Here is a 26,767-nt window from a genome sequence, read left to right as displayed (position 1 = left end):
TATTAGCATGTGGAAAATTGATTATGTATTCTATTCTGCGTTCCAGTAGTAGTAGTAGTAGGGTATACATCATGAATAAACTAGCCTATTTTTTTCTACAATGGTATTTTTTTTTTTACAAGATTTTACCATGGTATATTGTTAGTATGTTAATTATTCTGTTAGTATATTTACATCTTATCAGAACTTAATACCAAATGACTCATTGTTTCGTGCATATACCAATTTATTATTAGTTTTTGAAAACTTTTCTTTTTCTCTTTAAAAAGAAAAATGTCTTCATTTAACAGACTCTAAAGTGGACGGTATTAATAGAGAGAAGATAATAAAGTTAAGGTTGCTGCATTTACACAACTTAAATCATTTGTCAATGATAGTTTATGTTTTCTTAATAATCTTTAAATAATAATATCCAAGATTTTTTCTTTTCACAACCTTTTCTTCATTCGCTCCTGAAAATTTCAAAAGTACCTCCTCGCTACTTAAGTAGTGCACTCAGGCGGCGCAAAATCTGGAAATCCTAGAATGTGAACTCAGTTCGCATCATAGTATGCAACCCTTATAAAATCATAGAATGTGAACCCAGTTCGCATCATAGTATGCGAACCTTATAAAATCTTATATTTTTGTATCTCCCACTCTTCATTTTCCCCTATTTTATAAGGTTTGCATCCTAGGATGCAAACTGTTTTTTCCCAGATTTTACGCCCCCTAAGTTTGCATCATAGGATGTGAACTGTGAGTTTTTTTTTCCTTCAGTTTTTTCTATTTTCGCACTCACATCCTACGTTGTGAGAGGGTAGGATTGGAAGGCCGAGGGGCGCATGTGAGACTCAAGGAGCGTGAAAAGAAGGAATCTCAAAATTGTATTAATTTTGATTTATACTGAATGGGCCATAAAGCTCAAATGGCCCCGTGTATGTTCAAGATCAGAATTGTTTTTGGGCTTAGTCCATTTTCCATGCCTCTTTTTAAAATTTCTCTATACTACCCTATATTTTGCTCAGACCCCCCAAAATTCTTTTTTTTGCACTTTAGAACTTTTTGGAATCCATTTTTTGAGGTAATTTTTTTTAAAAAAAATATTTCGAGAAATAGATTCCAAAATATTCTGCAGCTGTGAGATGTTCTGCCGCCATAGGCCATGTACTGTGAACTTTTCAGGTACGTCGGCACATGTCGTACTCTTACAGAAAGATGATGGCCAGGTTTCTCATAACATGAAAAAATCAAAAGAAGCTAATCGTGAAGGACATAACAGAAAAATGTGGGAAATATTCATTTTGAAGCAATGATATGTGAAGGACTAGTTGAATACCAAAACTTGTGTTTATTATAAAACCAACTATGCATGTATTTATAGGCTCTATTGTGAAAATAGTGGATTCATCCTGTGTCCTCATCAAACATGCTATATATTGTGAAGTTTCAATACTAAGTCTTTCTAACATAGTAACTTTGCATATCAAGAAGTTTTACTTACATAATTCTTTCTAAGTTTGCATAGATTCATATATGATGAAAATTTATTCATATGGTAGTGTATAATTATAGAAAACTAAAATCAATACTATCTCAATTGACATATCTAAATTTTTGTCTCTGCATGTGTTGTGAGGTTTGTTTCCATTTTGCATGAGTTGGTGTCCTGTGCGAATATAATATATAAGAAAAGTTTTTTTTTTTTTTTTGACAATAATATATAAGAAAAGTTAAAGATTATATTATTATTTAAAATTTCACACTAAATAAATTTAATTGTTAGAATTTCTCTGATAACTTTTGATTATTCAAATAAATTTTACTATCAAAATCATAAGATCATCTAAGCCTATTTTATAATTTATTTATTTTAACAAACATACACATGCACACACCTAGGCATGCATACCTGCATGCACGTGTGCACGCGCGCGCACACAAAACAAAAGAAAAGGTGCTTCTAAAATTGTAGTGCCCTATGCGGCTGCTCCTCTCGAACACCCTTCTAAACCCCTTGCATCCACAGTGTAGTTTGAATGATTTTTTTTGAAAACTTCGGATTATAGAATTCGAATATTTTTGATAATTTTTTGCCTCAGAAAATAGAATCTGAAGTACATATTTATATGCTTTAGATTCTGCGTTCCAAAATAATTGAAAATGCATAAAAAATTGATATCCCATCAAAATACACTCAACAAAAACTTTAACATGTCCCATTAAATACAACTTCAAGCGATACAAATCCAAAACGGCATACAATAAAGATTAAAATAAAAACATAAGATCTAGATGAAATGAAAATTAAAAAAATTCGAATTAGATACAAAGAAGGGTAAGGAATCAAGAACTGCAGTAACTCAAGGAATAATTAACCTCAGGGAAACAGTCTCATCTAGTGGATATCTGGGAATTAGCAAAAAAAAACAATACCAAGAGGTACTTAGCGGCAAAGTGGCGATTAGTCTGAACTAATTTTTTTTATTAGTAATAATATAGTTAACTAAAATCAAATTGTTGATATGTTTAACAAATTAGTTAAGATAATAATTGAATAAATAAAATATTTTAAATAATTAGCAATTCAGTGATATATTCTGATAGTTTTTTTTTTTTCACCCTCCAATTTTTAAGGGAATGAGCCCTGATAGTTTGAAATTCGATTGAAAGGTAAGTAAAATCAGACAAAAAGTTGTTCGTTTCAGATATTAAACTCAGATTATCTCAAACAATTTATGTTAGATCAATTAAGCACAATCACATAGTTAATAAAATCTAATAGATTAATTTAGTAAATTATTTTTATTTGCTTATAAAGAAAAAAAACTCATTCTTAATAAGTATTTAAGAGTTAAGTTGACCACAGGAACAAAAACACGGTGGCTCATGTGTTAGCAAATTGGGCTGAAGTTGAACCCAACAAAATTTGGTTAGATAACTTACCCCCCACATTGTAGGCCATATCCAAAAAGATATGATGTCATCTCATGTTTCTTCTGTTTCTTCTTTTTGATTCAAAAAAAAAAAAAAGAGTTAAGTTGACCATATTTTGCAGTGTCATTTCTTAAGAATAGAGAGTAGAAAGTTTCAGTGAGTATAACAACCTATTTCAAAGAGTTGATAGGAATATTATAATATGTAGAGATCGGAATCTGACTATTAATTTTTCACTTATTTATCTTAAAAACGTAAGATTTTGGTTATTAGACTATTTTAAAGAAGAAGAAATAATGGAAAGCAGAATAGAAAAAACTCTAACAACAAAATGTTGTATTGCTTAGTGCATAACATTTTAATTCCACACGTTATAAACAAAAGTCTTCTTAATTTATCAACACTTACGTGGATCTCGATCCTTTGTGAACTTAAGCCTTGAAAAGTCAACTTAAATTTTGCTTTTCACCCATACTTTAGTCTTTACAGGAGTTAGTAAACCTGATTTATGGTTACTTTATATATGAAGTATTTTTCATACAAATTTTCTTTATTATATAGAAAGTAGGATATTTTGCGATTTTCTTATGTGTCCATAATACATAAATAAATTCAATATTCATCATAATCATAACTATGTCATATAAAAAATATATTGATAAGGTTTTTTATATTTTGTATTGCGGAAGCTGATACCATTGACGGTGCTTGGATATCATTGATTGGGATTTTGGTGTTCGTACCACGGAATTTGGTAAAATATATATATTTATGCGAAGAAACTCTCCTGAGATATACTTTTTCTCATTCTTATTCATAGTTGTACCACTCTATACGCTACAAAATAAAACAAATTTTTAAATCATATCTTTTAAAACAACAAACTAATCCTAAATAATCTAAAGATATCATAAAAATTCTAAAAAAATATATAAATTCAAATTCTAATACTATCTATTTTAAATATAAATTTAAAACATATTTAAATCTAAATATTCAAAAAAAATATTTAAATATTATTCCCAACACACGTATATTCATATTGCAACTAGTTTTATTTCCCCTATTTTTTTTATAGCATTGTTGTCATCCCAATTACCATGCAATAGTTCTAGCAATCAACCAAATAATAGTCTCTTTTACCTTCCATGTTCCCACTATAAGCATCAATATTTCAATAGTCAAAAAATTTGAATTTTTTTTTGGAGTTTCTTGTTAGTTTAGGTCATAGACTTTTATAGTCACATCAACAAGAAATATAAATTAATATATTACAAAAGAAAAAGAGACTTATATTAATTAAAGTCTTTGTTACCATATTATTCTTCATTCACACACGCATTGCACACATACATATATATCATAGAAAAACCAAACCTTCATCTTCATTTTTCTTCATCCTAAATACAATATATATACAAACACTCTCTCTATTGATCATTTATAGATTATAGCTATGAGTAATTTTAATGATGATAGAAACCATGATGATGAACATAATTATTATCCATTTGGAAATATCTATCGTGGATCAAGTCAGAGCAATTTCAACAAAAAAATCTTGTTAACAGCCATAGTTTCTTTAATACTTGTATTAATTTTGGTATTTGCTCTTCATCTCTATGCAAGATATGTTCTCAAACGCCAAGCTAGCCGTAGAGCCGCCATTCATCAACTCAGCCTCACCGTCGCTCAAGCTCATACACAATTCACCGAACCACCTAGCACTGGACTCGACCAAACCCTCATCGCTACTCTTCCAACTTTCCTCTTCAAAGGTAAACAACAAGACAAAAAACAAAACAATGATGTTTTGAATGTTGTTGAATGTGCAGTGTGTTTGAGTGTTGTAGAGGATGAAGAAATGATGAGGTTGCTTCCAAATTGTAAGCATAGTTTCCACGTGGGTTGCATCGATAAGTGGTTAGCTTCACATTCCACGTGTCCAATTTGTCGAACCAAGGTTGAACCGCGACTAGAACCAGAGGCACGTGAGGGTCCCACTTTGTTCGAACCACCATTAGAAGGTACATCGGATGGTGATGGTGGTGTTAGTGGGTCCCCAAAAAATATTTCACGGTTGAGCTCTTTTCGAAGGATTCTTACTAGAGATAGATCTTCGAGACGAATCCAACCTTCTAGTATTCCACGTGATGATGTTATTATTGATCGTGATTTAGAAAGGCAATAATTTTTATTATTCAAGAAAGTTTAGATTAGGAGATACATGTTCATGTAAGGTTAGAGAGAACTATTTAATTCATCGATGATTTGCATATAATCTATCAACTATGAAATTTTAGACTTCTTCAATTCAAGTCAAAGTAAGTGCGAACGAAAATTCAAGCATTCGTGTCAACTGCAGATGGTATGAGGGTTTGATTATATATTGTTGTTATTATGATGTGGTATTACATATATGGTTTAACCTTCATTGGCATTGAATAGTAGAAAGGGGTGGAAAAATGATGATGTAATATTTTTGAATATTTTTTTGTATATGTTATGTTAGTCAAAGTATGAGCGGTTTTGGTGTTGAATTTCAATTATCGTATGTTATTATATTTATTTTTTGGAAAGGATTTGGTGTTTGGTAACGTGGGTTAACGTAATATAATGACTGCTAGTATATAAAATGGGCATGTTAGGTGCTTGCTCCATGTGATGTGAGCTTAGCAAATTAAATGTCTTAATTAAGTGAACATTTTTATTTTAAATTTTAAATTTGTGGTGGTTTTGTTTTGTTTTATTGGGGGTGTGAACGAATTTGGTGAGGGAAACCAAGAATCGTGATCCCTATAATTGGGATTTGTGTTGAGGGAAATAAATATGTATTAAGTTAGCAAAGGAGCAGATAGAACCTTTGAACTCTGATTGATGATAGATTTGTTTTATCAAACTAGTAGTAGAATTTTTGGTATCTAGTTTATTGGTCCCTCTAATTGAATCCATAAAAGTGGTTTATTGTTGGCCCACATTTGAATAAAGAGCAGAGAAAGGGTGGGTCTTGTGGAAGTAGGTCATGTAGGGTGTAGGGTTGGTGTGAATCCGCATATATGGTGGCTGGAGCAAGGTTGAAGGGTCGATGCGAGGAGCCCTTGCATACTACCACGAACACGGAATTTAGTGGTAGTCAAATTTGTATTTAGTGGCGATTAAAAGTGATGGTTGAAAAACAATGTAGAAATTGATGCTATTATAAATTTTAGTGATGATTTTCATCTAACTACCAAAATAACCGTCACAATGTTGATTGTTGTATGAAACATTGTTTACTCCAATGTTTATCGTTGGTCAATGGCAACCGTTGTTATCCAACCGTCTCTAAATCGCGCTTATTTGTAGTGGCACAAATAGCATTATTGTAAATAGCTTGATCAAAATGCTAACCAAAATAACTTGAGAGTCAAGACGAAGTTATACACATAATCCACAGTAGTGTATGAGATGAGTTACACAACAAAATTCAAAACTTACAATGTGGTACAAGGTTTAAATGTACTCGGAGAAAAACAAAGTTCAATGAGTGCAAGTGTAAATCATTTTTTTTTTGTTGACAGAAGTGTAAATCATACTTTGAAGGTTTGTTTTGTGTACATGGTCATGCCCACTTGGGAGATAAACAGATTACCCGACGGGTGATGAGAGCATTACAATTGAGATCATTAGACGTACTTCAATATTTAGGAGAAAGATCTTTAGACTATTGAGTTGATCATCATCTAAATTATGGTTTTAAATTGCAATTGCAAGCGCAGATGTTGTGGTTGCGATCGTTTTGATTGTAGTTATTGGAGTTGTTACAACACACATTGCGATTGTTGAGGCATAAAATGATTTTTATTTTTCACAAACTATCTTAGTTCCACCACCATACCTCTACACTATTTACTCACTATAATAGTCTTAATTTGGTTCGTAAATAGTGATTGAGCGGTGCTTAAATACACTTTTAATCCCATGAATATGAGATTGAGAATTTTCATTTGTTATATATAGATGTTTCAAGTTTTAACATGACTTCTATTTATCATATTTTAAATATTAAGTCATCTAATTTATTATCATGTCATCAATTTTTATTTTATTTTTATAATTCATGTCATCAAATTAATGGCAGAAATATTTGAATTGGATGAGCAAAATTTGTAAGAAATTATATTTTGGGAATTATATTTATGCATCATGCATAAGTTTATTCCTTATGCAAAATAACTCATGCTGTGAAAATTGTGGTTTTAATATTAAGATGAGAAGTACCGTATACGTTATAGATTGAGTTTACAATTTGACAAATTAACAAATTGGTTCAATAGAATTAAAGTATGACGGCAGGCTTTGACTCCTAAGCCCAACAACTATCCATTGACCTTTTAGTCCAAATTTTTAGAAAGTTCAAAGATTATTGAAGATCTCCTTTTTCTTTTCATTTTTTTTCTTTTGACAATTTTAAGGCATGTATTCCATTTAGGATATTTGAAAAGTAGGACACACGATTAACAATAAATTGATCAAAATAGAAAGAGATTTGAACCTCTTAAACTTAAATCGATAGTCCGAGATTTGATTCCTATAACTTTTATGTTTGAAAAATATTCGGTTGGGAGGGACATTATACTTTCTATATCTATAGTGGAGGTTGTTAAAAATAACCGTTTATAGTAGAGATGTGATATTTATCTCAACATTTCTTCAACATTCTTTGGCAAGGAATTTTGTACCAAGAGTCACTTTGGATCTTCCTTAATCAAAAGAATGAAATATGCATATCCAACTTAGTTACAATATCAGTTTAAACTTTGTTTAAGAAACAAAGGGGATACAAAAGGTATTCACACTCAAATACAAGGGCAGCTACAAGGAAAATATATGAATCAAATGTCAAAAAGAACAAGCCACACCCTATAGTATTTTCTTAAAGTACATTGATGAGGATTCACACACCACTTGTTGAAAAGACATGTTTGACCAAATACTATTTCCAACTAAGCCCAAATCCTCAATGAATCCACAAGAAGTGTATGCTACCACACACGAGCAAATCCATCCGGCACAACGTCGTTTGATTAGGATTAGACGTTGATTTGCAAATAACGTCGTGAACCCTCAACAAGCTCAATGATTTTTCACTCTAGTCTCAAGAGATCTTAGTAAATAAATTGAAGATACCACACTTTATTCTGAAAAACCTCTCGCCCACCTTATTTAGAACGAGTGTTTATTCTCTCCCGTGAGCTCAACCGTCGTCCTCTGCCACACTTCACATATGTTTGTTTCAGCGTTTGATATTCCAAATTCACGTTGCAAAACAATGTTGCCGCAAAATTATGTAAATCACAACAAATGCAGCTCTAGATGCGTGTTTACTCATATTTGTCACAGAACCAAACAGACAATTCATCAACTTCGTTCGTCGATCTAGGCCCACGTCGAATGAGGAGGCCACTATCTCCTAAATCTACTGTCAATTGATTTATCTACTTTTGTTGTTGACAGCCAATTAATGTATATGTATATCTAGATAATAACAAAACCTTATCCATGCTATAGCTACCTTTAATAATCAATGTAGATATAAAATAAAAAAGCAAGTAGCAAAAAAAAAGATCCTCTGCCAAAGATCTAAGAAAGCTGGTTAAATTTGTTAGTATATGACTACAAAATTGCATATTCCATCTTGGAATCAACTAAACTCACAAGTCTCAATTGAATCTGACCTTTTCTAACTTTTGTCATGACATAAGTTTTTATAACAAAGTATATATGACACACAAAAATTGATTCATGAAACAATTAAAATTCCATTATATATACAACACAAATTGAGCCAAACTGATAAATATTTACAATTTGGATTTTTTAATTTATATATCAAATAAAATGATTACATATTAATCATAAAAATACAACCAAACAACCTATTAAATTCAATATGACTTCATGACTAACACACTTTCTTTCATTTCATCCATAATCCATCACTCCACAAGCCCACTAGTCTTTGTTTTTCCAATGAATGATTGAAAAAAAACCACAAAACAAGTAATAAAAAATAATCAAAGACACCAAATAAATAAGTGAAAGAATCATCAACAAACATTATTATTATGATTATACATCCATTCCATTTTTTCTATATAAATCAAATTAAATTAAAGCAGACACAACTGGTTCTTCCACCCTATCTTTTGAGGCCACTGCAGCACATGTATTTCCCTGCATTCCAATCATGCAAACTTTGAGAGTGGTCCCTAAAACACATCACGTGCTTCCTCTTGTTTCATAACAGAAAGAACCCTACTAGTACTAATACTAGTACTACCATACCACCCAATAATGTCACTTCTCCATCCTCCAATATAATTTCCTTTTTCATAATAGATATTATAAGTTCGATTTTATGGTACAATCGACTGCAGACGTTAATTTAAGAGATAAAAACTTAATCTAATGATTTACAGTTGACTACATTGTGAAATCGACTGATTTATATTTGTGCTAATTAATTTTTCACAATATATCTAACGACCTGATAAAATGTGACATCATCCAATTTACATTACAATGTCATAAGAAATGAAAATAAAAAATAAAAAAAATTCTCCCATAAAAAATAGAAAGAATCACAATATAATGTGCAATAATATATAAGCTAGCTAGCTACTTAATTAGTGTGAATCTTCTGAAGGGTTGAATTCATACATTGAGAAGTTGTTCATTTTCTGTTTGAGCATCACACATTGGCTTTTGTGATGGAGATGGTAAGGGTGATCCATTAACATTTTCAATCTTCTTCAGATTCTGATTGTGATATACTTGTCTTAATCTCTCTATTTCCCTCTTCAGTGCCTCTTGATGAGCTGCATGCAAACATATCATTAATCAAGATCAGATAATTCAAATTTAAACTTAGTTTTATAAATTATAAACGAAAAATTTGTATTTTATATTAGACGTTCGATTTTGATTGAGCAACTTATGACCTGAATGTGTGAATGTCGAGAATCTTGACTTTAGCGAATTTGAATTTAATTAATTAATCCAACATTCTTATATAATAAAAGAGTCTTAAATATAGAGGAAGTATTGAATTTGAAGTTTGAGGCAGGGCACAAGAGAAGTACTACTATTACTACTATGAGACAGGGCACATGATCATATACAGACACATAAATAGGCATGCATGCAAACAGAAACACTTTCACTAAATTCAATATAAATTGGTGTGCAGTCTCATAATTATTGGGCTGTTTCTTCCCTTATAAAATTTAATGAAATACAAGTACTATTACTATAGTCTATAGTATGCTACTTTCGGATTGGGGTTGTCTACACTCCGAAATTTATATTTATAAATAATTAATATCCTACCTTAAAATATAGATTGTCTGATCTTGATCATACGGTCTATATGTACTAATTACATGCAGTGTGATTGCCTTGAATCCAAATCCGCAACTTTCACTATGGAGGGCTAGTAATATAGTGCAACTTTATTAGTAGTAATAACTCTTCACCCCAATTTGGCTAATCTATCTATGTAGTTTTATTATTCCTCTCTAGCAAGAAAACTTAACCAACTTCAAGAAACTACTATTTGGTCTAGATTCCAATCCTAGTTCGTGCATATGGAACGGTATATGTCTAGATAAGTCAATCTCTTAAATAAATTTCAGTAATTTTAAGGACTAATTTATGTAATTGCGTGTAGGAATACGGACTACTTATTTTGCTTTAAAGCTATGCTATATCTTATTGAAGTGTTTTCTCATTAAAACCGTATTGTCTTTCGATTGAAAAGTACACATTTTTCTTATCCTCATAAATTCACTCATTAATTTGCCATAATAATATATATACATATATTCATGCTGTCTCAAATTATAAACAAAAATTGGTGAGAAAAATTTGGACTAAATACGTTAACTTTCTTTGATCAAATTTTATTTATAATTTGGGACAGATAGAGTATTTAAATAAACAAAGAAATAGTATAATGAAGAAATAATTAAATTACCATCTTTGAAAATTTTGTCTTGAGCAAGAGCTGCAATTCTTTGCTTGAGAGCACTGTTATCAACATTAAGAAGCAAGCGTTGATGATCCAAAAATGCAACTCTTGGAGATAGCACTGAAACTTCAGCCTTCAATATTGGTGGTCAACAAAAAGTCAATAACATTATCATTATTTGATCATTTCTACTATACTATACACATCAAATAAATAAATTATATAAAAATGATTATGAAATCATGTTATATGTGACAAACTAACCTGCAATGAAGTTACACTTCTCTCAAGCTCTGATATGTATTGCAGCTTCCTCACACGTGACCTTTGTGCTGATTGCCTATTTGCCAAGATTCTAATTCAAAAATAAAAAAATTAAAAGAAAAATAATTAGTTCCAAGACTCAAAGAAAATATATAATTAATATAGAAAATATAAAACATTTCATAGAAACCAAGAAGGACAACAAACTATATTGGTTTTGAAGATCCACAAATTATTAAAATTAAGAAATCGGAGCCTTATAGTTGTGTGTGTGAGTTTCTGGTGGTAATTGTCATTTTCTCTACGGACAAGCTAATCAAAATTATAACTAGAATATGAAATTCATGCTCATAAAAGAAATCTACAATAATGAAGTGTAATTAAGAACACATTCTCCAGAATTGTGTCATGTTGGCATTGCAAAGTTTCTTAGGAAAATTAAGCATATTTTTTATAAATGAAACATACACTACTAGAAAAAATTGAAAATTAGAGATGAAAAAAATAAATTAAATTTCATCCTAAGTGTTAACATAACATATATATATTAAAATTTGCATGATAATTTACCTTTTGACTCTCTTTGGATCAGTAATTCTATCATTAGAAGAAGTAGAATTGTTGTTATTTTGAGGGTGTGAATTTTCTTGATTGCATTGGCTTTCAACCTCATCCGGTTCATTTTTCAATTGCTTCTCATAACCTTCCTCTTTCTTCATCACCTTCTTCTCTTGTTTATTTGTCTCATTCTCATCATTGAAAAAATTCTGATCCGAAGGACTCGAAGGATTCGACGAGGACAATGTCGGCGGCATATTATGAACACCGGCTATTTCATCGTTGAACATCGACAAAAATTGTTCATCATCAAACTTGTCAAACTCATTATCATTGTTGGTATGTTGTTTACTAGGACAATCATTGAGCATTGGCGTTTCATAGAAGGTAACAGAATCGCTCACCGACCTTCGGTGAGCGCCTCGCCTTGCGGACGAGAAGTCGAGAAATTCATCCACCCATGAAGGATTTTGACTATGATGATGATTATTGTTTGTGGTTGTGACAATGTTATTAGGTTGTGACATGTTTGGCATAATATTTTGTTGGTGAATGGAAAAATCTGGCCAACTAGGTGACATATTTGGAATCTTAGGAGGTAATTGTGCCATTTGAGAGACAAAATTAACAAACAAGAATTTTGCAAACCTCAAAATATGTTTTTGTTTTGTTGATATTGATAATGATGTAGTATTGTATAACAACAAATGCTATATATCTAAATATATGAACATTTCATTTGCATGAAAATATTAATATACAATATATGAATGAGAGAGAGAGAGAAGAAGAATGAAAGTGATGAGCCTCTAACACAACCCTTTAATAAATATGTATATCCCCAGAAACCATAAGGGAATGTTAGAGGGAAGAAAGCTAAAGTTAATTAAACAATATAATCATGATTTTTTTTTTCTTTTTTGTGATGTGAAATGTGTTTTGAATTTTTAAATATTGTTATATTTTGTTTAAGGATATAAAATCCTAAAAAAAAAAAAAAAAGAGTTATTTTTTGAAGGGTATCTTGTGTACAGTAGGGGTCACATGGGGATGGAGAGGGAATGGACAGCTATGAACAGCTGGGAAGAGGGACTCAACGGTGTTACTGGAAAGTCGCCAGTGGATTTAATAGCTAGTGGGAATCAGCCACCACGTGCCCTTGTGGCCTTCTCTTTAGTGACATGCCCTTATAATAATCTTTTCTTATTACAATTTTTGTTATATATGCTTATCATAACTTACTAATTTTAGCCCTTTCAAAATTATATTGTGTGTTTATAAATTGCAATATTAATAAGTACAATCATTGGTTAAAGAAAAACAGTCAAACTCTAGCTAACCAATTAGGTACATTGGAAGGAATTCGAATTCCTTGCTGTCGAGATCCACACATTTATGTAATTACTATATCGGTAGTCGTTAAATCATAATCAGACAATACATATTTAAAGTTTGATTATTTATTTTTTAAAGATCAAAATTAGTATTGAAATTTGAATGCAAGGAAACCAAATTCCATTTGAAGTAGGTTAAAGATCTCAAATTAGAGTGTTTTATTTTTAGAAAAAAAGCAAAATGAGATGCATATCTAGTGTCCAAAATTAAGATATGAAAACAGAATTAGGTAATTGATTTGATTCGGATGAATCGTGTCCATGTTATTGATAAAATTTTATTGAATAATTCATTGTCTCTAAGACAAAAGGAGAGAGAACCCCACTTAAGGGGGTTAGTGATTGATGAAATCATATGGGTTTGTGATCTTTAACTTAGAGGAGAACAAAAGCCATGTGCATAAGATAATTAGATACTATTTATAATAAGGGGGTGTAGTAGTTATTCATGGGGTGCAATGTTTTTCATTAATCATTTTTCATTAAAAAGCTAACTATACAGTAATTTAAGATATAGTTAGGATTGTGTGGACTCGTGGGATTTGGGGTATGAGCTGTGAAAGAGAGGAAAAAGTGAGGTCTTCTTGTGAAGATCATGTTATGCTCCCATGTGAATTGTTTGCATGCACTATATGCTTTCTTTGCTTTGTCCCCAAACCATTCCCACATGTAGGGTATATGCTCTCTTTCTCTCTATGTGGATGTGCATATATGTCTTTCTAGGTACCTTCTTCCATCATCTTATCTTAATTTGAATTAATGTAGTTTTATAAGGAGATAAAAGTTTGACATATATAGCACATGATTAAGAGCACCTTCATGGGATTTCATATTATAATCAATAGCATCTTTAAGTTCATAGGTATGCAAGGGTTGGATGTCTTCCAAACTTATATCTATGGAAAAATTAGGGTTTGTAGCTTCAACAAACTCACGTCCGACATAAGGAATATAGTTCGCCCAGTTAGAGCAAATGGAGATTCTCGGACAGGGAAAAGCAGCACTCAACATCGATAATAATATACATGAGAATATAAATAGAATGGAAATCTATCTAAACACACTTGAACGTTATTGGATCACTAATTCATTTTAATAACCCTTGATTATTTGCATGTGATTTTCTTCTAAATGTGACATTATTTTGGTGGATGACCAATTTTCTAATGGAATAATTTGTTGCTAGGAGTCTCGTATTAAATACATATAAGTGCTTAATATGATACTTAAGTTATAAGACTCTCCCACCTAATGAATTAGACTTTTGAGTTAAAGTCTCCTCATAGACTTAAGCCCTAAATATGGTTAGACAGGTATGTATATTAACATCAAATGCAGTGAGAAGGACATACCAAAAAATCATAGTTTTGGTCACTAAACTATGCTAACACTCGTTCTTTAATCGATTGAAATCAATATGAATCTCTCACTTTAAACATAGATCCCATGTAAAGTAATGAGACCTACATGAATTTCATCTGAATAAAGAGTGAGTGTTAGAAAGAGTGTTAACGTATCTCATTTTCAGAAACAATCATAAAACTTGGTTGGCAAATCAATCATCATATTCCACAATCATGAAGACCACATTGCAAAATTTGTTAGCTTCATTATGTACTACTACAATATTTGCAAATACAATAAACTATGTGCTCATTGAAGTAACAAAAGAATCCTAACTAACATAAGAATCCCAATCAATGAACTAAAGAATCTCCAATGTTTTATGCAATTTCCTTTTTTATATATTTGTATTTTCAGAAGAAATAAAAATGTTTTTTATTAATCAATGTTTTATTTTCCCAAATTTCGATGGGAAGATAAGATGAAATTATTGATCTAAGTTTTAAATACGGAAAAGCTTCTCATTCCATTATTTTAGTAAAAGTGAACAGAATAAAAACACCACCAACAATTAGAAATGCTTTTCATACAAAGAGACTAAAAAATGAGACTTTGCGAAATTCTATAATAATCACTAGAAAATGTTTATTGTTACTACAGATTATACATAATGTGTATTGTTAGCTAAGGGACCTAAATGTAACTAAACCTAGTTATGGGACTAAAACAAATCAACAAATTATTTAAGGTACCAAAAGAGTGATTTAGTCTAGAATATATTAAAGTTTAAATTTATTTCTGTCCGACATAAACCAACTCCATTTGATTTGTAAAATGTATGTACCGGACAGAACATCACTGGACATCACGAATGTTTAAGGTATTAAACAAGTGTTGTCTTATATGATGTTTGGTGGACAAAAATGTAATTTTAGTATTTTAGAAAACTTATACAGAGGATAAAAAGTTGTCTTGTGGTTTAATTTTTGTCTAGTCCATTGGCCCAAACACAACACGACAGAAATAGTCTGTGTACAATTTTTTATTTTTTAGTAGATCAAACGCACCCTAAAGAGATGAACTAAATTTAAGAAACAATATTTAATTTAAGACAATATCAGCCTAAACTATATATCAAACAAAAATATTTCTAGTCTACATGTAAAATGAAACTGAAACTATTCACACCAACTGAAACTGCCTAAATTGTGGAAAATGCCTAACAAGACCTGTACGTCTTCTTTATGGTCATGCACAAAAAATGAGTTCCACAATTCTTGTCATGCTAAAACTCTCAAAACAGAATTGAATATGCATTGCAAATTTGTAATGCATAAATAAAATAAACAAGACATTAAGAAGTAATGTATGTTGTTTATGATTATAAATATCAAGTTATGCTAATGCTATCATTTAACATATCCACTAAAAAGTAAGAACTAACCATGAGGACAACTATAACATTAAGCATTGTTATACTCAATCTTGTTGTGTGCAATCTATGGATAACTGCAAGTGCATTTCCTGCAATGCAGACAAAAATTTCAACTGACCCGAAAGTCATGAAGAAGAGGTATGAAACTTGGCTAAAACGACACGGACGACATTATGGAAACAGAGAAGAATGGGAAGTTCGTTTCGACATTTACCAGTCAAATGTTCAGTTTATAGAGTTTCACAACTCTCAAAACCACTCTTACAAGCTAACAGACAACAAGTTTGCAGATCGTACAAATGAAGAGTTCAAAAGCAGCTATTTGGGTTTTCTGCCTCGGTTGCGTGCACAGACAAATTTCACATATCATAAACATGGAGTTCTGCCAAAAAGCGTTGACTGGAGGAAGAAAAGTGTTGTTACACGTGTCAAAGATCAAGGCCGTTGTGGTAATTTATTGCAATTCAAGTTTATTCATTTTCTCAGATATCATATTACCATTTAGCTGCTAATATGAAGTCTTTGTGATTTAAATTTGACAGTAGTTATATCTATTATGGAAGTACTTTCTTATCTTAAGGAATCACCTAACAACAAAACGTTTTTTTAAGTCTTATGATGTTTTATATAATGCTAAGTTAGCTAGCTAAAGATCGTGCTTAAACATTTTCGAAATTTATGTTTTGAGCTGACATGATGGTGTCAAACTCGATGCAGGAAGTTGTTGGGCATTCTCGGCCGTGGCAGCTGTGGAAGGCATCCACAAGATAAAAACAGGAAAGTTAGTTTCTCTATCAGAACAACAGCTGATAGATTGTGATACTAAAAGAGGGAATAAAGGATGTGAAGGTGGCGACATGTATATAGCATTCAACTACATCAAAAAGCATGGAGGGCTAGCTACTACTAAAGAATATCCTTTAACAGGAACAAGTGGTACCTGTAACAAAGCAAAAGCTAAAAGCAATGCGGTAACTATAAGCGGCTATGAAAAAGTACCTGCTCGCAATGAGAAAATGCTAAAAGCTGCAGTTGCTCATCAGCCTGTCTCCGTTGCAACTGATGCTGGAAGTTTTGCATTTCAATTTTATTCAAAAGGTGTCTTCTCTGGAAGTTGTGGAAAGGACCTCAATCATGCCATGACTATAGTTGGGTATGGAGAAGAAAATGGTGAAAAGTATTGGCTTGTGAAGAATTCATGGGCAAATGACTGGGGTGAATCAGGTTATGTTAAGATGAAGCGTGATACTAAGGATAAAGACGGCACTTGTGGCATTGCCATGGATCCTACCTACCCTGTCAAACATTAAGCAGCATGCTAGGATAATTGACCTGTTGTGGTTGTAAAAATGAAAGATGTTAGCTCAAGAAAGATTGTTCACGCTAACAAAGAAACGTTTTAGGAAGACACGACAGCTATTGATTGAATTTAATAATATGGTGAAGAAAATTCCACAATACTATCCAAATATAATAATGCAATATACTTTGCTCAATTTCTCATTTTCACCATTCAACCTTCCCTTAATGAACACCATTGTAGGTCCCTGAACCAACCTCAGTAGACCTGTCCTTGAACTCTGAAAAAGAAATTGCTCCCCCGATATTTTTAAATTTTTTGTGATTGCAACGTTAAACATGTGTTATCATTTCAGCTAAATAAATTATTCAAAAAATAAAATAAAATATTCAACCAAATAAAGAGAAGTCGATTATAAGGTTAGTAAGCTATAAAGAAATCATGCAATGCCAATGATCATTCCTGAGAAAAACAAAGATGACTGTAAACTGGAACGATAAAGCATTTCCCACCATTTTATAATCTGTGTAATTGATATTATTATACTGTTTCTGTGCAATTGATATTACTAATACACAAAAAGTTACTCCATTTTCCTGTGTCAAAAATAAACTATACAGCCGAATTATTTTAATTTTAATATAATACAGCCGTCAAAGTCAGCCTAAGGAACTTTAATTCTACAACTCAATCAAACCTGTTCCTGTATATGCTCACTCCTTTTCCAAGCGTTAATTTAAGAGATCATACCTCCAAATGATTGGCAAATCTGAGATTCAAGAGCTGCAACTCTCTGCTTCATCGTTAAGAACAGAACTAGGCTAACTATAAGTAATTTAACAGCTAAGATTTAAGTTTTGCAAATCTTTCTCTCACAGCACAAGCTATCTTCCACTCATCGATGCTCGCCAAACCTTCGATTATCTTCAGCCTCACCTTGATATACGGTATAAAACCTCTTTCTGTCATCCCCATAACAACCTTTGCAGCCAAAACATACTCACGTCTCGCCAAGCAACCTTCAACCACCAACTCATAACTCTCAAATCCGACAGAGTTTCCCTCTTTCTCCAGGAACTCAATCACCTCAACAGCTTTCCATATCTCCTTGTTTGTCCGTAATGCTGTCAAGAATTTCACCACTGTTCCATGGTCTGGGGTCAAACAATATTTCTCCACCATTTGCTTCATTAAATCTTGAGCGTCAGAAGTCCTTCGGGCATTGCACATTGCACCAATTACAATGTCGTAACTATTTGAATCGGGAATACATCCTGCTCCACCCATACCCTTCAACACATTAACTGCCTCCACTAACCGATCAACAGCACAAAGAGATGATAGTAGATAATTACAAGTACCACAATCAGGATGATATCCAATTGATTGCATCTCAAGTAAAATATTAGCCACAGAATGCGACAGACATCGCCGGTCCAACCAAGCAGATGAGAGGAGAACATGAGTCTGAGGAACTGGTAAGCAACCAGAACGTAGAGTCCGTTGTAGGATAGCGAGTGCAAGAGGAAGGGGGTGAGAACTTTGGAGGGTGTAGGAAAGAAGGTAGGAATAGGTTAGCTGGGGCTTATAGCGTGGTCTGATGGATATAAAAGATTGCAACATTTCATCAACAATTTGCACTTGTAAGTTCTGCGGAAAAGACGATAAAAAAGAGAAAGGATTTGAATTTTGGGATCGAGACAACTCCGTGGAAATGATATCAGGAATTTTAACATAGTTTTTGGCTTCTACTTCAGCTCTAACAGTCGGTTCAAGCTTTTGCAGTGAAGAAGAAGCTGAATGAAGTGAAGAGCATTGGTTCAGACTAAGGAAGAAATGACGAACAAGTCTATGGCACATTGCTTCTCCAATCACCGGTCTTGATCCACTAATAGAGTAGTGGAGTACTTTGTGCAATGCGAAAAATGACACCTGTGGCCCAGCAAAATGCTTAGTGGTTCAGTAGGAGCAAAAGGGCTAAGGAATTATGTCACAAACATACAGGCGAAAAATGCAAAGATAGGGATAAACATTGATAAAATGTCCTTTTTCATGGGTGGATATGCAACTTCGACTAGAAATCGAAACTACCAACTAAACATTGCTAGGCAGTTAAAAAAATTTTAAAAAATGATGATGAAATCATAAAAATGTTGCATGCCATACAGTACATCATCGCCAAGAAGCTATGGTAGCTGCATAGCAATGTATAGCATCCATGTTGAATTAACAATGGTAAAACACTCATAAGTAAGTTCAATATGGTATACACGTACATGAAATTGAGGATATGATGATATCCTATGAAATTGAGTTAACAGTGGTAAAACACTCATAAGTATGTTCAATATGGTATACACGTGCATGGACGCTGACACTGACACGTCGACACCGATAATAATTTGTAAAAAAGACATAATTCAATGTAATTATAAGTGTCGGTGTCGTGTCCCGTGACACGCCTAATGTGAGAAGTGTCTGTGCTTCATAGATGAATCAACATATTTTGTATGTTTTCCTTATCACATAGTAACCACCACCTAAAGAATCTGTTTTTCTAATTTCAAAACCAATGCAATTCACTATGCAGTCTTCAAAATGGGAATTAAGCTAACTATAAATTGCATCATTTAACATACCTTATTTATCAGTGCCATCAAAACAGAACCAACAATATTTTGATCTGCATAAATAACAGAAGCAATAAAAATTTCAATTTTTTGGAGTTAGAAAAGAAAATGGTTTGTGGGTGTTACAAGAAAAGGGTTTTCTAGCATACCCAGTGACGGTGTAGTGGTGAGGACTATGAGAGATGGTGAGTAGAACCCGACTTCAGATCTTCAATCTTTAAACTGAAAAATGGGGAAAATGGTGACGGTGAGAGTGGAGGATGGCGGAGGGAGTTGATTGCGGTGAAGATGACGAAGAGGGAAAGGAGAACATGGATCAAAAGGTTCGTTCGACGGTGCAGAGAAAGATAAAGCGTGATTTCTGGTGTAGCGGCGGATGGCGGTGGAGATTAGAGGAAGATGGAGTTTTGTATCTGTGAAAGGGAATTACAACAAGTTTTTTTATTAAACAAATACTTTTTTCTTAAGTTTTTATTTCAGCCCTTAGATTGTTTTTATTACACATGTCACACATCCATGTACTTAATGGATTAAATGGAGAATAGGCTAAATGGAGGGAACCTGGATTCGGGGATAATTGATAAGTTATCTTATAGCAGATAGTTTTTAAGTTAGTTTTTAATTTATAGTAAATAAGTTAGCTGATTGAATTTGTAGTGTTTGGTAAAATTGACGGTTGAACTAACTTATAAATATGAAATGACGTAAAAAAGATATGTTTAATTAATATTTAATTTTTTCTATGATAAAATTTGAAGATAAAATACTGTTTGAAAAATAAGCTATAAGTTATAAACTCCTTTTTAAAAATTGTTACCAAATAGAGTTTTTCGCTTATACACTAAGCTATAAGCTAACTTATTTATCTTCTCAAACAAAGCCTAAATGGATTAAAAGGAAAACAGAGGGATCTTTACTTTCTATGATTCATTTGAGTCTAAGTTTGCTCTATTTTCTATTTGTTGTTTATTTAAAAGAGAGATATATGTCTCGCGAGTTTAGCTTAGTTAGTAGGATATTGCATTATATATGTAGTGGACTGAGGTTCGAACTCAGTCATTCCACTTATCTACCTTAAATGTGAAAGCTATGTGACAAAAAATAAAAGATACATACAAGTGGAGGATTAATGAAATTTACTAATGAGTCTAATGGTCTACTTATAAAAATGGGTAAAAAATTGAGTAGATTCGTTTATTTACGAGAGATACAAGTGGAAGTGAAAAATTAATGGACCCATATGTGAAAAAATAAGACCTTGAATAGTAAATTTTTTATAAAATTTTTATGAAAATGCGTAAAGTCAACGCATTGGAAATTGTAGTTTTATTTTTTTAATAAAAAGTTTATTTAAATGAAATGTTTATAGAGTGTCCCGCGGACACTCGTTAGCAATACCCTTAAAATAAATAGGTCTAACTAATCATCCACTTGTGTTGTATTTATATCTACAAGTATAAATAATGGAGCAAACACTGATTCTTAAAAATGCGGCGGGTTAATGAATTCGGATCTCTCTATTTGTCAAAAGAAATTGAGAACTTCGTTTAGAGAGACATGGACACTAACATCTATTTGATTGAGTGGAAAGAAAGATGGAAAAAAGAAAATTACGAAAATCAATGAATGAATTTGAACTAATCTATTTTTTTTCTAAATAGAGCTCTTAATTTCGTTTAAAAAATGAAGAGATCATAAGTCTAGATTAATGTGTTAGTCTGCCAAAACTAAAATCTCATCCAAAACAAAAATAAAATAATATTAAAATAAATAAAGTATTGTTCGAAAACAAGCAACGTCCCAAAACAAATTTCAAAATCAAACTAACAAGGTTGAGTTTATTTTTTAATAATTTTCAAAACTCAAAACAAATATTATATCACAATTTTGATATTTATTTTTACGCTAACATGTCACCACCTATGATTACAGACTCCAACCACCATTCTGACAATCAATCACCATCATCACTCTGACCACCGTTGATCACAACTATGATCAATCCTGATCACTATCGACTATCATTATGACGACGACTTCAACAACCGTCAACCACCACTCTCACTTCCAACAATCACCACTCTATCCATCTCTTATAACCAATCTAATCATCATCAACTATCACTCTAACCACCACCGGTTGCCATTCTGACCACCACCAGTTACCAATTCAACCACTCCCAATCACCTTAGCTAGTATAATTTTCTTGTAAAAAAAATAAAGTCTTAGCTAGTATAATTTTATTTTATTTCATTATTTCTTATAGTAATAGTAATAATAACATAAGGGGCATATTATGACCTTTTAAGTTTTTTTTTCTTCTTCTTAATATATTGTATTGGAATAAAATAAAATGACATAATAACTTGATATTGCTGTGCACCGAAAAGGAAATAATTTCATATTGCTTTACAGGTAGCTAGCTTAATTTTCTGTTGGGACATAAATTGCTTAAGATATATGAGCTTACTTTTGTACTCTGTATATATTCAAAAGAATTAGTTAGCTTGCAAAACAGGGTTGAACTATACTTTTCATACTAAATCTGTGTAAATCATCATGATTATAGAGCTATGCTTAACGGTTGGAGAAGTAATGTATATATGTACTATTCTTACATTTGGGTGTATTATTTTCGTTAAAAAAAGTTTTTAATAACTCTAACCACTCCCATAAAATTAAATCCACCATGACCATGAACAAAAATTCATCAATTGGGCAGTGATAAGGTGACATGGAAATCAATATTTTTCCATGAACATATATAGTTTCTAATCCATCCATGATCCACCCACTTTTCAATGGATCTAATATTTAGTGTTTGGGCAGCTGTATGACACTTGTACCAACTTGGTACTATCCAAGGAAATGAATTTATACAGTTAATTAATGCGTCAACTTAGTAACCGTTTCTAACTGTCTGATTAGAAAATAAATGACCGAAATAAAATATTATATAAAATTAATCAAATAATTTAGAGGTAAACAAACTTTTATTTTTCTCTATAAGTAATTAATTATTCTCATTTTTCTTATAAATCCATTAACCAAGCAATGTTCATATTCTAAGTACTAATAATTATTCACCATGTCCCTTGTACAATACTTAACCAACTAACACCACTACAACACCAAACACCTCCTTTTTTTTTTTTGGCTGAATATCTAAAAATCTCTGTCCTTCCCCTTAAAGAAACAGAAAGCTAAATGCAATAATGGGTTAAGTTAAAAAGAGACACACATTAAAGTTGGTGCCATAGGACTTTCCTTAATAAATGCTTCACTTCCCCTCCTTTTCTTTTCAAAATTCAAATTCACACCCCTCTTACCTATTATACACTTTTCTTTCTAAATACTATACTTTTTTTCTTTTGAATCTTTTCATTGTTCTACTTTTAGTTCAAATTTTTCTAGTGAAAGAAATATAATAGAACCATGCAGTGATGGAAATAACAAACCGGTAGAGAAAGGTTTGCTTTGAAAAAAAAAGGGGGGTGTGAAAATGAGTACAGCAAGATTCATCAAATGTGTTACTGTTGGAGATGGTGCTGTTGGAAAAACTTGTATGCTTATCTCTTACACAAGCAACACTTTCCCTACGGTATTACAACAAACGTACACATGATGTTTTTTTTTTAACATGTAATTTAGTTTGTGTTTGGTTCTTCTCTAATTATTTTATTTTTTATTTATTTTTTGAAGGATTATGTGCCTACAGTTTTTGATAACTTTAGTGCAAATGTTGTGGTTGATGGTAGCACAGTTAATCTTGGATTATGGGACACTGCTGGTAAGCAAACCTCAACTCTTAAGCTAGCTTTTGTGGTTGAGTATAGACCTCCGAAATTCTAATACATCAATGTTGTTTATCGACCGTTAAGTATTTTTGACGTGCATGGTTTCGAGATTTAGTAATTTATTGTGACTTTAAAAATTCAGGACAAGAGGATTACAACAGGCTTAGGCCTTTGAGCTATAGAGGAGCAGATGTGTTCTTGTTGGCCTTTTCCTTACTCAGTAGAGCCAGCTATGAAAATATCTCTAAAAAGGTTCTTTTTTTATGGCTCATTTACACATTTATTCACTTTGAATATGGTTTAATTTCATTTAACAGAATCTTACATTAGGCTAATTTTATGCAGTGGATTCCTGAATTGAGACATTATGCTCCAACTGTGCCAATTGTACTTGTAGGGACAAAACTTGGTAGGAACTTAATATATATAACTTGAATATTTAGTGTTACTTATGATAAAAGTTTAGCCTTAATGGTTATTTAATAATTAATTGGATTTTTTAAATAATTTGTTTTGTAGATTTGAGGGAAGATAGGCAGTACTTGATTGATCATCCTGGAGTTACACCTATAACTACTGCCCAGGTAAGTCATAGAAATTTGTCGGAGTTTGACTCTCTGCAGTCACACAGATGCAAATCTCAACCGTCGATGATGACTAGACAACTCGTATTTCAAATTGTATTTCTGTTATGTGTTGGAATACAAGTAGTCTGATTTTCATCCAAGGATTGAGATCTCTTGATTGTGTGATAACCTATGAAGCATGAACACAGACACGGACACCGAATACGACACGAACACTAACACGTCGATACCGATAATAGTTTGAGAAAATGACGTAATTCAATGTAATCATATGTGACGGTGTCGTATCAGATACAGGCGCGTGTCGAAAACGAGACACACCTAATTTAAGGAGTATTTGTGCTTCGTAGATGATAACAATAATTTGTATGGTTAGTACACATAAGTAATGTAAAATTTATGGGCAGGGAGAAGAGCTGAAGAGGGCTATTGGTGCAGCTGTGTACTTAGAATGCAGCTCAAAGACTCAACAGGTTCAATTAAATATTAGATTGGGGCAAACAATGTTACAATTAAGATTTAATATTAGTAGTACATTATTAGCCTAGGACTAATTTTATGTGTTTATTGCAATGTTTCAGAATGTGAAGGCTGTGTTTGATGCTGCAATTAAGGTTGTTTTGCAGCCTCCTAAGCAAAAGAAAAAACGAAAGAAGAACAGATCATGCATTTTCCTTTAATTGCTGATATTCATGTTTGATTCACATTCTGTAACATTTGATTGCAAACTCTACAATCTTTCTGCTTTCTTGATTTTTTTGTTGTTGTTGATGGATCCAAATGATGTTCCTATGTTATATGTAACTCGATATTCAAGGATAAATTTTGTTATAAGAAATAATGTCATTAATGTTGCACAATATCTTTGTTTTCACTGAGAAAAAATTGGTAACATGTTATTAGTACAAATTATCCATCAACTTTTTTTACTAATGACTAGTATCTTCCAAAGAATTTGGCTTACCACTTTAAAGGGTCTCTCCTCCCAATCAATTTTTTTTTTTCATTAATAAGTCTCGAACAATTTATTTAAGGGATTCAAGTTCAGTTTCACTCAGACCAATCTAATATTTAGTTAAGGAGTATTATAATGGCAAGTGGAATACAATATACATGTCTACTTCATATAGTATCCATAGTTGTTTAACGGTGACTAATTTTCTTATGGGAACTTGTGAAACGCACAAGATGAATTCTCTCATCTTTGCCGATTTTTTTCACACGTAAAAGTCAAAGATCGAACTCAAGTGACCATATACTTAAAGGACTCAAATTTCTTACCATTGGACCAATTCCTATCCTTTTCTATGAATTGAATATATAGTATTAGTAATGATTAATATTCCTAGCATTATTCTTGTAGTTAATCATGAATCAATCCTTTTGATCACAAGCTGTAAAAAAGGCTTTAAGTTATGTCAGTCATTTGGTTTTAACAAAGGCCGAAAGGTTAAGCAGCTAAAATATTTTATTGAATTTGAACCCACATAAATAGCAACAATCACATCCATCAAGATACAGAACAAAAATCATAATGTAGGAAAAAGATAACATAGCATAAATACTCAAATCTTATATAATGTCTCAGCAAAACTACAGTATTCGTGCCTGCGTGATTAAAATAAATAACATAAAATACAGTAAGAATCAAAGAAGCGCCTGTAGCTCAGTGGATAGAGCGTCTGTTTCCTAAGCAGAAAGTCGTAGGTTCGACCCCTACCTGGCGCGATTTCAGTTTTTATTTTTCTTCTTTTTTCTGCGTTTAATATTCTCGTGGTTTGCAAGTTTAAAGTTTCTTTGAACATTCTTTGGAGTGATTGTGACGAACTTGGATTTCAAACTTCTTTTTTCATTTGGATTCTCATCTAAAGTTTTTTATTTATCAAAATAAATTTTAAATTATTATCAAACAAAAATATAGAGGCATGTTCCTAAGATGAAATAACTAAATCTGTTCCTTGGAGACATGCAATTATCAATGATAAATAAGCATATTTGAAACTTAATTTATTTATTTTTTTACTAAATTTGAAACTCTTAAATAAAATAAAGCCAATTTGTTTAAGCTTTGTATCAAATAAAAATTTATGTAAAAAAATGTTTAAATGTATTTTTCGTCCTTTAAAATATATTATATTTACAATTTGTTTAAGTTCATGTCGCATTTATTTTTTGGTTAAGTTGCCTAGTACTAGAAATTTCACCTTAAAGATGAATAAATAGAGTGTTCGGGGTTCAAACTCTGACTGCTGTACATATAGTGCGATATTTCATCCAACTAAGTTAAGGTCACATGGACAAGTCCAAAATTCTTTTGTATCGTTGGCGATCCACCTTCTCTCTTTCACCTATCGCCGTCACTTACCTCAATCCATTTTCTCTTGTACCGTCGCCACCCACCTCTTCATCTCTACCTTCCAACACCGCAAAAATGTTGAGATTCGAGGTGGTGGTGCGGGGTTTCAATACCACCTTTCCTCAAGGGTCGTCGAACTCTAGTTCGTCATTCACTGTCGCCGCTGTGTTTCTC

General features: G+C 32.1%; 5 protein-coding genes and 1 non-coding gene across 6 annotated transcripts; 4 read left to right on the top strand and 2 right to left on the bottom strand.

The window, feature by feature from the left end:
- The first annotated feature begins 4,243 nt into the window (after nucleotides 1-4,243).
- LOC123898224 (RING-H2 finger protein ATL40-like) lies at nucleotides 4,244-5,462 on the top strand. Its single transcript, XM_045949125.1, has one exon. The coding sequence runs from the start codon at nucleotides 4,373-4,375 to the stop codon at nucleotides 5,105-5,107; it is 735 nt and encodes a 244-aa protein (XP_045805081.1). The 5' UTR covers nucleotides 4,244-4,372; the 3' UTR covers nucleotides 5,108-5,462.
- A 3,296-nt stretch (nucleotides 5,463-8,758) lies between these two features.
- Nucleotides 8,759-12,546, bottom strand: LOC123897864 (basic leucine zipper 34-like). The gene is made up of 5 exons (XM_045948657.1): nucleotides 11,762-12,546; nucleotides 11,192-11,282; nucleotides 10,934-11,060; nucleotides 9,619-9,776; nucleotides 8,759-9,132 (listed from the first exon to the last, which is right to left on the bottom strand). Exons 1-5 carry the CDS (start codon nucleotides 12,358-12,360, stop codon nucleotides 9,064-9,066), a joined length of 1,044 nt encoding a protein of 347 aa, XP_045804613.1. The 5' UTR covers nucleotides 12,361-12,546; the 3' UTR covers nucleotides 8,759-9,063.
- A 114-nt stretch (nucleotides 12,547-12,660) lies between these two features.
- Nucleotides 12,661-17,364, top strand: LOC123897865 (zingipain-1-like). Its single transcript, XM_045948658.1, has 2 exons — nucleotides 12,661-16,371; nucleotides 16,640-17,364. The coding sequence occupies exons 1-2, from the start codon at nucleotides 15,933-15,935 to the stop codon at nucleotides 17,230-17,232; spliced, it is 1,032 nt and encodes a 343-aa protein (XP_045804614.1). The 5' UTR covers nucleotides 12,661-15,932; the 3' UTR covers nucleotides 17,233-17,364.
- A 372-nt stretch (nucleotides 17,365-17,736) lies between these two features.
- LOC123897863 (pentatricopeptide repeat-containing protein At1g06270-like) lies at nucleotides 17,737-20,293 on the bottom strand. Its single transcript, XM_045948656.1, has 3 exons — nucleotides 20,002-20,293; nucleotides 19,862-19,905; nucleotides 17,737-19,154 (listed from the first exon to the last, which is right to left on the bottom strand). Exons 2-3 carry the CDS (start codon nucleotides 19,877-19,879, stop codon nucleotides 18,066-18,068), a joined length of 1,107 nt encoding a protein of 368 aa, XP_045804612.1. The 5' UTR covers nucleotides 19,880-19,905; nucleotides 20,002-20,293; the 3' UTR covers nucleotides 17,737-18,065.
- A 2,759-nt stretch (nucleotides 20,294-23,052) lies between these two features.
- Nucleotides 23,053-25,097, top strand: LOC123897420 (rac-like GTP-binding protein RAC2). The gene is made up of 7 exons (XM_045948056.1): nucleotides 23,053-23,454; nucleotides 23,556-23,643; nucleotides 23,793-23,902; nucleotides 23,996-24,059; nucleotides 24,170-24,234; nucleotides 24,645-24,710; nucleotides 24,819-25,097. The coding sequence occupies exons 1-7, from the start codon at nucleotides 23,356-23,358 to the stop codon at nucleotides 24,915-24,917; spliced, it is 591 nt and encodes a 196-aa protein (XP_045804012.1). The 5' UTR covers nucleotides 23,053-23,355; the 3' UTR covers nucleotides 24,918-25,097.
- Nucleotides 25,098-25,892: 795 nt separating this feature from the next.
- Nucleotides 25,893-25,965, top strand: TRNAR-CCU. Its single transcript has one exon. It is a non-coding gene; the product is annotated as a tRNA-Arg (tRNA).
- Nucleotides 25,966-26,767: the final 802 nt, after the last annotated feature.

This window comes from Trifolium pratense, linkage group LG7, assembly GCF_020283565.1.
Source record: "Trifolium pratense cultivar HEN17-A07 linkage group LG7, ARS_RC_1.1, whole genome shotgun sequence".
In the NCBI taxonomy this organism is placed as follows: domain Eukaryota; kingdom Viridiplantae; phylum Streptophyta; class Magnoliopsida; order Fabales; family Fabaceae; genus Trifolium; species Trifolium pratense.
The sequence above is the reverse complement of the archived record's forward strand: the minus strand, read 5'-3'. Positions and strand labels throughout refer to the sequence as shown.